The 12541-nt window shown below is 33.9% G+C and overlaps 1 protein-coding gene across 2 annotated transcripts in view; it reads right to left on the bottom strand.

Moving 5' to 3' along the window:
• LOC145245901 (VPS10 domain-containing receptor SorCS3-like) overlaps window positions 1-12541 on the bottom strand; it is a 1435182-nt gene that overhangs the window by 91797 nt on the left and 1330844 nt on the right. For both annotated transcript variants that reach the window (XM_080107637.1, XM_080107638.1), the window contains exon 22: window positions 12032-12151. In XM_080107637.1, coding sequence (XP_079963763.1) covers window positions 12032-12151 — 120 coding nt within the window. The remainder of the gene's footprint in view (window positions 1-12031; window positions 12152-12541) is intronic.

Raw genomic sequence — 12541 nt, 5'->3', positions numbered from 1 at the left:
TTAAAAATTAAGAACATCTATAAAATATTTTTCATCGATCTTTTTTTAAAACAATATTCATGTTTATAATGATGATCGATATCGGTCAGGAAATAACTGGAACGTATAGCAGAAGGAAAAAAAAAACAAGCAAAAAACAAACAAGAAAACATTGTCTAGTGTGATATTTGAACATGACGGCAAGAAATATTCAAACCGAATGTGAACACTTATCAACAATCACCGGATAGGGCTTATTTTTATTGCTTTTGATATAGATCCAAAGTTGTACATTAATGACCATTAAATAAACTATTTTTGATTAAAGTCAAAATATATTGCTAAAGCTTTATAAAACACTAGCAAGGTAACTCGACGTTACCCAGGATTGAATGATGATCAACGAATGTTTCACACTTCCATACTTTTATTGTCATCGAAATCGGTGAAATCACCTTGTTTTTTTTTTGTTTCAATCAAATCGATTGATTGGCTGCTCTAGTCGAAGACCTATTGCAATGCACCAGGAGGAAGCTCACATACCTCTCGCATTGACTTAGTTAACAATACATTGTAGTCTACATTGCCCTATAGAGAACCTACTGTTGATTTTATAAAATTATTTTTATATATAATGGCTGGAATTAAAGTTAAAATGCAAAGGTCAAGTATCATACATCAATTAGTCTCGAAACAGAAACATCCATTTCGAACGCGCCCCTGCCTTATCAAAGAACTACTGTTGATTTTATATGCCTAGCTCTACTGGTTGTGCATCGGGACTGGCTTGAATTAAAGTTTAAAAAGAAAAAGTCAATTATCATGGTTCAATTGTGCTCTAAACAGAAACATTCATTTCAAACGCGTCCCTGTCATATCAAAGAACCTACCGTTGATTTTATAAGTCGAGTCTTTCAGCTTGTGTGATAATAAAACTTATCAGATGCACTTGTGATGTTAGGCTTTGTAAGGTGTTAACTTTTGTCAAAATCCCCTTGTTTTTTCTTACATCGGATTATTTGAATTATCTGTTATTGATACTTATCGACGACATTCCGATACAAAACCAATCTAGGAACACTACCAGGCACATAAAGCACCTTCGTGAGAAGTTTCATAAAAATCAATAAAAATCAATCCAGCCGTTTTCGATCCTATAAGAAACTCTCTCTCTCTCACACACACACACACACACACACACACACACACACACACACACACACACACACACACACACACAGAGTTCCTATTAGAGATTTTTTATCCATCTTTAATTTAAAAAAAGGGATACATGTGTTCTTTACAAAGTAGCGAGTACATCAAATATGGACGATGATTAAATAGTTATTATCCATGTTTTTTTTTTAAATTAAAAAGCATATTTAGATTTATGATGATGATTCATATCAGCTAGAAAGTATCTGATATGTATAGGAAAAAAAAACAACAATAAAAAAACAAGCAAAAACTAGTGTGAGATTCGAACCCACAACAGCATAAACTGTCGGAACTGAAGGTGAACACTTAATCACAGGCCACAGGACAGTTTACTATTTTTACAGCTCTGTATAAATTTAATATAGTTCTATTGTACATAAATAACCATAAAATAAAGTATTTTTTTATTAAAGTAAAAATATATTAGCGAACATATATAAAATATTTGTTTATTCATTTTTAATTAAAAAAATTATATGCATCTTTTTTTTTACAAAGTTAAAAGTACGTGAAATATGGACGATGATTCGAGATAACATAAGGATGGTGCTAAGTCAGTTACAAGGGAACGCTAAAAATGTTAGAAAATTTGTTCCTAATTTCATTTTTACGTGTTTTAATATTAAATAGTGAGTTTTTAAAAAATGGTTCAGCTGCCGGGGTTTACCCCCAGTACCAAAATCAAAAGAGTCTGCGCCTTTATTGGCATGGCTTTTTTACCGTTGACTGCAGTATCTTGCTGGTCCTGTGCAGTTTTAGGAGGTCCATCCGCCCAGGCATTGCCTTCTCCCTTTTAGAAGGGGATATTTTATTGCTAATCGTCTGAGGCATCTCTACCGAATTTGGGGGTATCAAAACAAAAGCAAAATATGATGAAGGTAAAAATAAAATAGATAAACCCCATAATTTATTATACCATACCTGTTCACACTGAAACACTTATCACAATATTCTGTGGATCTATATTAAAAAAACCTTGTTAAACTTTGTGACATATTTCCATTTTATGGAGGTCAGGCGCAAACGAACACCTCATAATTTTATTATACCATATTTCTTCAAACTGAAACATAATTATCAAAGTATACTTATGCAGATAGATATGAAAAGTCTTTGTTAAAGTTTGTGCCTATTTCCATTCTATGGAGGCCAGGCGCGAACGCTGACCCCACAATTTTATTTATCATCCCTATTTAAGCTAAAACATACTTATCAAAGTATTATCATGTACATCTATATCAAAAACACTTGTAAACGTTTTTTTTAAATTTTAAAATTTTTATTTCCATACTTTGTGGACCAGGCACGAACGCAGCCCCCACAATTTTTATGAACCACCGTTCTGTTAGATCAAACATACCCATTCCTGTGTCTTGATACATCTTCTATAATTATATGTAATCAGTTTTTTAAAATAGTCAACCATATAGGAGCCTATTCGTGACCACACACACACACACACACACACACACACACACACACACACACACACACACACACACACACACACACACACACACAGCTTTATATTATAATACACGGACTTGGTTAGTCTCTACTTACTAAAGGAGATAGACAAGAAAATTCTAGGTTTAAATGGGGGACTTTACAGGGATGCCAAACTTTTCGTAGTTAATTCTAGCGATCGTATTACGGAAAAATCAAGAAAAAACATCAGAAATGTTTTTAAGGAATTTGTATTAGAGATAACAATGGACAGCAATTACAAGATAGTTAACTTAAACGATAACACATATGAACCATATCACAAACCTAACCAGAGAACATTCTACATAGATTACCGATCGAACCATCCGAAATGCATGAAGAAAGCACTGATCCCCAACATTTCTAAAAGAGTTTCATAACTTTCAAAAATGAGAGTCTTTTTGAAAAAAAAACAAGGAATACTACAACGATGCCCTTAGGAGATCGGGATACAACGAGAAAATTGAATATAATAGTACCAATAATAGTAACTATAAACCTAGCTGCGTAACATGACAAAGATCAATAAGGAAAACGTTGAAAATGATGAAACGAATAGGAACGGTAAGGGAAATGATAACAGCAGAACAGATAAGGATGATGGTGGCACCATTAATAATAGAAATAGACGCAAGAGACAGGTTTGGTTCAATCCACCATTCATCGAGCATATCAAAAATAATATACCTAAGGAATTCTACAGAATATTAGACCAAAACTTCCCCCCGGATAATGAATTAAGCAAAATAATAAATAGAAACTCTGTAAAATTATCTTTCTCAACGTCCAGAAACTTAACTAACAGCTCCAACATTAGAAAAATCAGCGAAATAAGGAACAATAACGAACTAGCATCAAACGAAAGTATCCTAAACAGAAAATGTAATTGCAGAATACCTGAAAGTTGTCCGTTGGATGGGAAATGTCTTACTTCGGAAATAGTGTATAAATGCGAGATAAAAAACGACAAAACTAAGAAGATATATCTGGGAGCCACGGGAACAGTGTTTAAGGACAGATATAGAAACCACATAGTATCATTTAAAAAGGAACCTCAGATAGAAACTAATAGGGATGGCGTAAACCATAGCAGGGGGGCACAAAAATCTGCATTAAAAATAAAAACAAAAAGAGGAATACAACTGCATTAGGTGACTGGGTTAGGGAACTTAACAGAAATAATGAAAATTTTGAATTAAAATGGTCAGTAGTGGACAGGGGGGAAGTGCAAGCCATTTTGAGTTTCAGAAACAGTTTCAGATGGTTCGCTGTTACACACAAGTCCTGGGAGGTGACTTGTTTGTAGTAGACAGTTCCACAGAACAAAATATTCTTACCGTGTCGAAACCCGAGAAAAGAACATGTGACACTTGACACTCAGCCCAACAGGTGAGGGGCCGGGAACCGGCCCAGCACCTGTTGGACTGAGGTACACCGCCTGGGTAATACCTAGGAGGTCCACCCTCACAGGCCTTGCCACCGGGCTTTCCGGTGGGGCAAGTTTATTGCTTGCTGCCTGAGGCGCCCCGACCGGGGAATGCCGACGGGGTTACTCAGGCAATTTTTAAAATTGCAGGAGCCTGCGGGGTTCCCACTTTCCAGGCCTTGTGCCAAATAATGCTGAGGTGGGCAGTATTTAAATAACTACCCCATTATAGCTCCAAAATATTGCAACACCCTCCCTATTTTTTATAATGGCGAAGTCCCTTGCGTTTGTTCTGCTTAAAAATAAATATATATTTTTATATTTACTTAGACATAACAGAAATTAGAAATCATTTGGGTCTTAGAATTTTAGCATTTAAAAAGACACCATTTTTAATTGTGTTCAAATGTCAAAAAGGAAAATTACAAAGATTTTTTTTTCTTTTTAAGCAAAAGTATTAGTTACGCATTAGTAGGTTAAAGTGTTAATACAAATAAAATGGATACAGTTTAACGTCTTGTCCAGGACCATTTTTTTTTATATATAGAAATCAAATCTATATACTCTGAACATTGCCCCTAGGGGTTTCCACTGATATTCATGCAAAAAAGTAAGAGCCTTCTCATAACTGGAACTTCGCTGATCTGTATTTTTAATATATAGAAATCTATATGCATACAGGGCAGTGAAAGAAAACAAAAATTATTCAGTCGAATTCACCAACAAGTTGTGAGACAAAACGTTGTAGCTTCATCCGTGTCGCCGGTTTCGTAAATACATCAGCGATATTTTGTTCTGATGATATGTAATTCAAAATAATGGATTCCTTTTTTATTTCGTTTTTTATGAAATGGTATTTTATATCTATATGCTTAGATCTTTGGTTGATTATCGTGTTCTGTGCTAAGACTATACTGGCTTGATTATCACAATTAATTACTACGGGGCTTGTAATCAATTCTGGCTCTAAAATAGTCTTCAGGATATTTTTAAGGTAGAGTGCTTCCTGGGTCGTGTGTGTGAGCGCGATAAATTCTGCTTCACACGTAGAGAGAGATACAATCTGTTGCTTTTTAGATTTCCATGAAATAATAGGCCCATTTTCTGAGAGTCTGAAATAATATCCAGATACACTCTTGCGATCCTCGTCGTTAGCCCAGTCTGAATCCGAAAAACATTCTAATTTTAGGGGATTTCTTGATTTTCTAAATACTAACTTCTGTTCTTTGGTTCCTTTTAAATAACATAGGACTTGTTTAGCTCTGTTTAAATCCTTCATTGTAGGTCGTGATTATTTTTGCGACAGTTTTGTTACTGTATAGCATATGTCGGGCCTGCTTACAGTCATTAAATATATAAGACTACCTATAATTTCGTCATATTGTGTGTCATTTATTATTTCAGATTCTATGTGTATATTTTTATTAATATCATTTTCGACCGGTGTAGAGCGTTTCTTGCACTCTCCCATTCCAAATTTTAATAGTATTTTGTCGATGTATCTCGATTGAGTCATCGTAACAAGTCCTTTGCTTTGAGTAAAGACCCATCTGGTAGAAATAACATGTTTATCTCTTGGGAGAGGCACTACCGTATAGCTATCATTTTCGGTTAAGGCATCTATTTCTTTTTTCATGGCAATTTTCCATTCATCACAATGGTCTGAATTAATTGCTTCGTTGAAGCTTTTTGGCGCATTTTCCATTGAATGGCAATAGTCGATTTGATAATCTTTTATATTGTCGACCACAAAAAAATCGGGTCGTCTTCTATTTCTTTTGGGATATCTTTCGACTTTATCATCATCATCATCATCATCATCATATTGTTTTCATTTGTTCTAATTATTTGAGGTAATATAATTTCATCCTCTTCATATGACGGGTTTTCGGCTGTAAAATTAAACGTGTCCGTGAATTTTACACACCGGATTCTTTTTATTTTATTTTTTTCGAGAAAAAATATTAAATTGGCTGGACTGTTTTTATCGTATCCAAGAAATATACCTCTGTCGGCTTTAATATTCAATTTACTCTTTTTCTCTATATATGCGAAGCAAGTTGAACCAAATATATGCATTCTGCTTAAATTTTTTTTTTTTTTTTTTACCGCAGAAAGATTCATATGGAGTTTTAGATAATGTTTTGTTAAAGCACCTGTTGCGTATATAGGCTGCCGCCATAAGTGCATACGTCCAGAGGTTTTTAGGGAGTTTTGATTCAATGAGTAGGCATCTTGCCATTTCAAAAACTGTCCGCCACGCACGTTCAGCAGTCCCGTTTTGGGTTGGCGATCTAGGAGCTGATGTTTCATGCCTAATATGATGGTTAATTAGTAAAAGTTCAAAGTCTTTATTGGTGAATTCCGTACCGTTGTCAGAGCGAATACACTTGATTTCACCGTAGGGTGCCATGTCGGCTAGATATTTCTTAGTTGCTAGCAGGATATCAAATTTGTTCTTTAAAAAGTAAACCATTATTAAACCTGAATGGTCATCTACGAAATTCAACATATCTATAATGTTCTCTGGCCATCGGTTCTACGGGACCGTTCAAGTCACAATGCACCATTGATAGGATTTTTTTGGCCTTTTTGTCTGGTATCTTGTTTTGATAGTTTGTCATTTTCCCTTGCATACAAACGTCGCAGTTGAAGGTTCTTGATGTTTGTATTCGCATTCCATCAACTACAGTCGGCAACTTTTTGATATCAGGAATATTGCAGTGTCCAAGAATTTTATGCCATGTTTGTAGATCATGGCAGGCGGTTTTTGATGGGACTACGCTATTTAAATAATATAGTCGTCCATTTTCTTTAATGTCGAAAACAGTTCCATTCGGATATACCAGTTTTGATTTATTGGGGCTAAAGTTTATATTTGCACCTTGTTTTGTGGCAGCTTGTACAGAAAATATATTTTGTTTAAATTTTGGGATTAGAAGAGCGTTTTCTAGAATACAGAAACACAGTTCACCTTTATTGTTATTTAGCGAGATTTTCGTATTGCCTCTTTTCAAAACGATATCATTGACTCGACTCCCGTCAGCTAGTTCTACAAAATAATTTTGTGGCTTAAAGTTGGGGTCAAAATTGATAAAATCAAATTCCTTTGTAATCACATGTGCCGTGGCCCCACAATCGACAAGAAAATTATTATTGTTTGTTGAAGCATCAAATGTACACGAAAATAAAAATGTATGTTCGCTAACAGAGCTCTCTACATTTTTCATGTAGTCGCCATTTTGAGTCCTGTATCTCCATTGGAAACTCTTGTGATTAGATCGTCCACAATTATAACAAATAATTTTTGTACTTTTCTTAGGAAAAAAACCTGCTTTTGGCAAAGTTGCATTTTTTATTCCTGGCTTGGGTATAATTCGATTTTGGTGTTTTTATGTGTGTATTTTTAAATTTCATGATATTTGTGGATTCGTTTTTTTCTGTGATCATTTTTTCAGTTTCTTCGTAACTTCTGAGTGCTACCTTGAATTGGCTAAAAGTCATAGGGTTTTCTTTCTGGGTTATCACGGTGATAAATGGCTTGAAATCACTCGGTAATCCCTTAAGGACCATGGAAATTAACAGACTGTCACTTATAACTCCGCCAGACATTTTCAAAGAATTTGCAGTTGTCTCGGCTCTTATAATATAATCAGTAATAGTTTCGGCTTCCATTCGTTTTAGAGAGGTCAGTTCAGTGTATAAAGAAATAATTTTGGGTTTTCCTTTCGATAAATAATGCTATCTCAATATGTTTAATGCTTTGCAGCCGTCTTCCAGGGCTTCTCTCATTACCAATGATAGACTTCGGTCATCTAAACACTGTATTAATTCCGCAAAGATAGTTGCGTTCTTTTCAATGAAGTCGGGGTCGTTTCTGTTTTCAGGTTGTGTTTGTAGTACTTTGTGTAGCTTTTGAATTCGTAGATATCCCAGAAATTTAACTTGCTACAATTCGAATTTTGATTCGGATCCATCAAAATAAAGACGCACGCTGGGCGCATAACCTCTAGAAGTGTAAGCCATTTTGAGTTTCAGAAACAGTTTCAGATGGTTCGCTGTTACACACAAGTCCTGGGAGGTGACTTGTTTGTAGTAGACAGTTCCACAGAACAAAATATTCTTACCGTGTCGAAACCCGGGAAAAGAACATGTGAAATTGCTCCAGAAAGGGTTTAATATTCATGAAGCAATTCTGGTTTCTGATTGGTTGGTAGCAGAACGTAGTTAATTTGATTCGTCAGTTCTTAGCAGCATCTTTTATAAATAGAATCGTCCGACTGTGTGGGATCATACCCCATTATAGTCAAACTATGATGGGATGTGTCTCCTAGCGGCTTCGGCTGCAGGGAGACAGGGTAGTACAAGTCAAGGATTCGTCACTTGACACTCAGCCCAACAGGTGAGGGGCCGGGAACCGGCCCAGCACCTGTTGGACTGAGGTACATTGCCTGGGTAATACCTAGGAGGTCCACCCTCACAGGCCTTGCCACCGGGCTTTCCGGTGGGGCAAGTTCATTGCTTGCTGCCTGAGGCTCCCCGACCGGGGAATGCCGACGGGGTTACTCAGGCAATTTTTAAAATTGCAGGAGTGCCCCTCCTTTAGGGGAGCCTGCGGGGTTCCCACTTTCTAGGCCTTGTGCCAAATATTTCCGATGTGGGCGGCAATTAAATAACTACCCCATTATAGCTCCAAAATATTGCAACAAAGTACAGCCCCGGAAATCAAAAAGGTGTAATCTATGTTTATTGGAAGCCTTCTACATAGTGAATTCCAAAGAGGAAATTTTGAATAAAAGACTTGATGCCATACAAGGATGTCTTCACAGGAATAGATTTCTGCTATCATGCCTTAAATGTAACTGAGGTATAACTTTTTTACAACAATAAGGATCATTGAATGCTAGGATTCAATTTTAATGTAGAGATGTTATAATCTAAATGAAGGATCCAAATCTAACACGCGAATATAGTTTCTATTATTCTAAACCAGGTAAGAAATATAAATAAAGTATAAAGCTCATCTAAAAATTGAATTCTTGTCCATAACGGTAAGCATTTTTGTATTCAGTTGTAGCAGGATTGAAGGTGAAATAAGTGATACCCTCTTCAAATCAATAAAACAACTTAACAATTAAACTAGTTTTTATTAAAAATTAAAATAGCAATTTGGGGGCTGAAAATTAATTTAATTGATTTTGTCATCTGACATCTTAAGTTGGTAGAATCCATGCTGGTTTACTTATTTTCTTACTTTACTCCCTGTTCTAAATGTTTTTACCCATAAATGCAGGAGTAGACATCTTCTCATCGGAGTGAACACACATTTATAACTATTGAGTGGTTTTGCTGTCAGAATTATAATTAGAGGATATATACTGTTTTATTTAGATACCCAAGAATACAACACACGAATTATAAGACATGAGCAGCATAAGTGATTAATAACAGATGTGGGTTAAACCCATGGGTAAAAAAACAATTTTCTAAGATTAAAAACATAGTTTATATCCTTAATTTGTTAAATAAGCCATCGTAGCACGTTCTGGATCTGTCTGATTAAATTAATTATTAACTCATAGACGCCTTCTAGTAATCAATGAATAGAAAACATCAAACGGCCTAAATTATCTCCCTTTAGCTGTTATAGAAAATAAAAATCGACCCAGTTTCCAACAGAATTAACTAGTAGCAATTAACAACATAATTGGATTATCTCCCTTCATAATTGTCTTTAGAAACTATATGAAAACATATTCAAGTAGAATGACAATAAATTTTAAAACATTAAATAACAATGAATAGATTAGAATACATCACTTGAAATGTTGTACAAGGATTTATATATATAATATAGCCTTTTTATTTATTCTCATATTCAATTAAACTTTAAACCTAAAATGGTCTTAAATCTAAGTACAACAATAACGATAATCTGCAAAAAATTATTTGCCACTAATACGAAACTAAAATTAACCGTAACGTTATTGCAAGGTTGTTACGGCCATACTATAAATATAGAAATAAAAAAAATTCTTTTTATAAAAAAATTAATCATTGGGAAATAAAGAAACAGCGAGATCTAATTTAGGAACCCAACGAATGGGATATATAATTCTTTTTTTAAATGGCTTAGGATTTTCTGTGAAAACTTCTCATGACTCTGTTCTTAAATAAGGATACGAAAATTAGGCGATATATTAATATTTAAATGGGCTTCTCCGTAGCTACAGCAAAGGTAAATGTTTCTCACATGCTTTTCCCGTTAAGGGAATTTTTCTTTTTTTCTTTTTCTTCAAAAATGCTCTATTGTCAAAAGTGCGTTTATTCATAAAGTCTGAAGAAATACTGGTTTTGGAAAATTTTCAAACGATATAATGTTTGAAATTGTTCGACTGGACATGGAAACAATTGTAACGTAAAATGAAATACACTTTTTGTTGCCATCAACACCCTTTTTGGAGTCTTGATTTTGCTTTCACAGTATATTAGTGCTCAATTATGAAATATGATAATTTTGTAGCTTACTCCTTAAGTCAACTCTTTCTGGCTTAAAACTCATTGGTATATGAAAATTTACTGAATTACACGAACTCAGTATATTACATGTAAGTCTATATATATATATATAACTTTATTATAACTGTTAAAAAAGGAAGACTTTTTTCTTTGTATTTATGGTAAAGAGATAGACAGAGAAAACATTCAATGGAGGTTAAAAAAAGTAAATAAATAATGGGGTAGAGTCAATCGACTGGGTTTTATCCTAACTTTTCAAGCCGAATCGATTTTTTTTGTATAGGAAAACGACTTCAAACGGGGGAACGACTAAAATAAAATAACACTATCGGAAAGGAAAAAAAAATGGGAGAACGACTGAAATAAATCTATCGTTATGATAATTTTGCAATGGAGAGGAAATGCCTTAGAGATTAATCACGTCCAAACCTTAAAGACAATCCCTTTGGAAAGTGAGGACGAAACCCGGTCGGCTGACTCTACCGCTTTATTTATTTAATTTTTTCTCAACTTCTATTAAATGTTTTCCTTCCGTCCTTCTTTTTACCATAGATACAACCCCCCCCCAAAAAAAACAGTAAAACATGTTCATGACTGTGTAGCAACATATTACTGCTTATGTAAAAACAAATAAAATATACCCTGCTCTACTTCGGTATTGAGCACTCTTGTATTAACCTTGTTACACTTCATTGGTTACTTAATCTTTGGAAAACAATAACCCCAAATTACGTTATATATATATATATATATATATATATATATATATATATATATATATATATATATATATATATATGTATATATATATATATACAGGGTGACCCCCCGCCAAAATAAAAGCTAAATGGAGGCCATCTAGAACATAGTGCTTTGATGTGATGTTTTGAATATAATAAACTAGTTATGACCAAAGTTTCATTTCACTCGGGCAAGACACGAAAGAACGGGGCCCTAATTAGAGTTGGGGGCCGTTCTTTTTGGTCACCCTATCTATCTATCTATCTATCTATCTATCTATCTATCTATCTATCTATCTATCTCTCTCTCTCTATATATATATATATATATTTATATATATATATATATATATATATATGTATATATATAATTACTTAATCATATAAAAGATATAATTTTATGCGTAAATTTTCAGTATTTACTTCAACAGTGCTAAATACGTAGGTAGAACTAGGTAGTAAGTTATGAGAATATACATGGCGATTAAGCTACACAGAATATTCCACGTTTCATTCTCGTGAGAATTCGTCAGGCTTTATATATACACGTCAGGCTTTATATATATATATATATATATATATATATATATATATATATATATATATATATATATTCTGCTTGATTGAATCACATGAAAATAAAATAAAAGAATTATCTTGCCTTATCAGTGTTTTTATCGGCTGCTAAGAGAGGGTCATGAGGCAGCAATGTGACGTCAGCACTTGGAGGAAGTTCGCTGTGAACAAAAACTATTAATCGGTTTTCATTGATGTGGAGAAACTGAAGAAAGGAGAAAAAAAAAGAAAAAGAAAATAGTTTAGAACATAAGACAAAAAAAAAATGTAGACGTCATAAATCATTGAGAGAAACAAAAAAACAAAAACGATCTTTAAAGTTTATCAATAAAAAAAAAAAAACAATAGTTAAAATGGAACAGTTAAAATTTGGAAACTCGTAAACCAAACCCAGTAAAAAAACAACATAATTTATATAAAACACATTAGTTTTAATGCCTGGAAACGATTTTTAAGATTTTTTTAACAGTAAAAGTACAGCAGAGTTAACATTCGAGATCTAATAAACGAAAAGAAAAATGATGGAACCTGCCTAGATTGAAATTGTGGAAAAGATTTTGAAGATTTTTTTAAAAGGTAAAAAAGACCTTTTCTT

Source organism: Euprymna scolopes, chromosome 23, assembly GCF_053919585.1.
Source record: "Euprymna scolopes isolate OS-2025 chromosome 23, ASM5391958v1, whole genome shotgun sequence".
NCBI lineage: Eukaryota > Metazoa > Mollusca > Cephalopoda > Sepiida > Sepiolidae > Euprymna > Euprymna scolopes.
The sequence above is the reverse complement of the archived record's forward strand: the minus strand, read 5'-3'. Positions and strand labels throughout refer to the sequence as shown.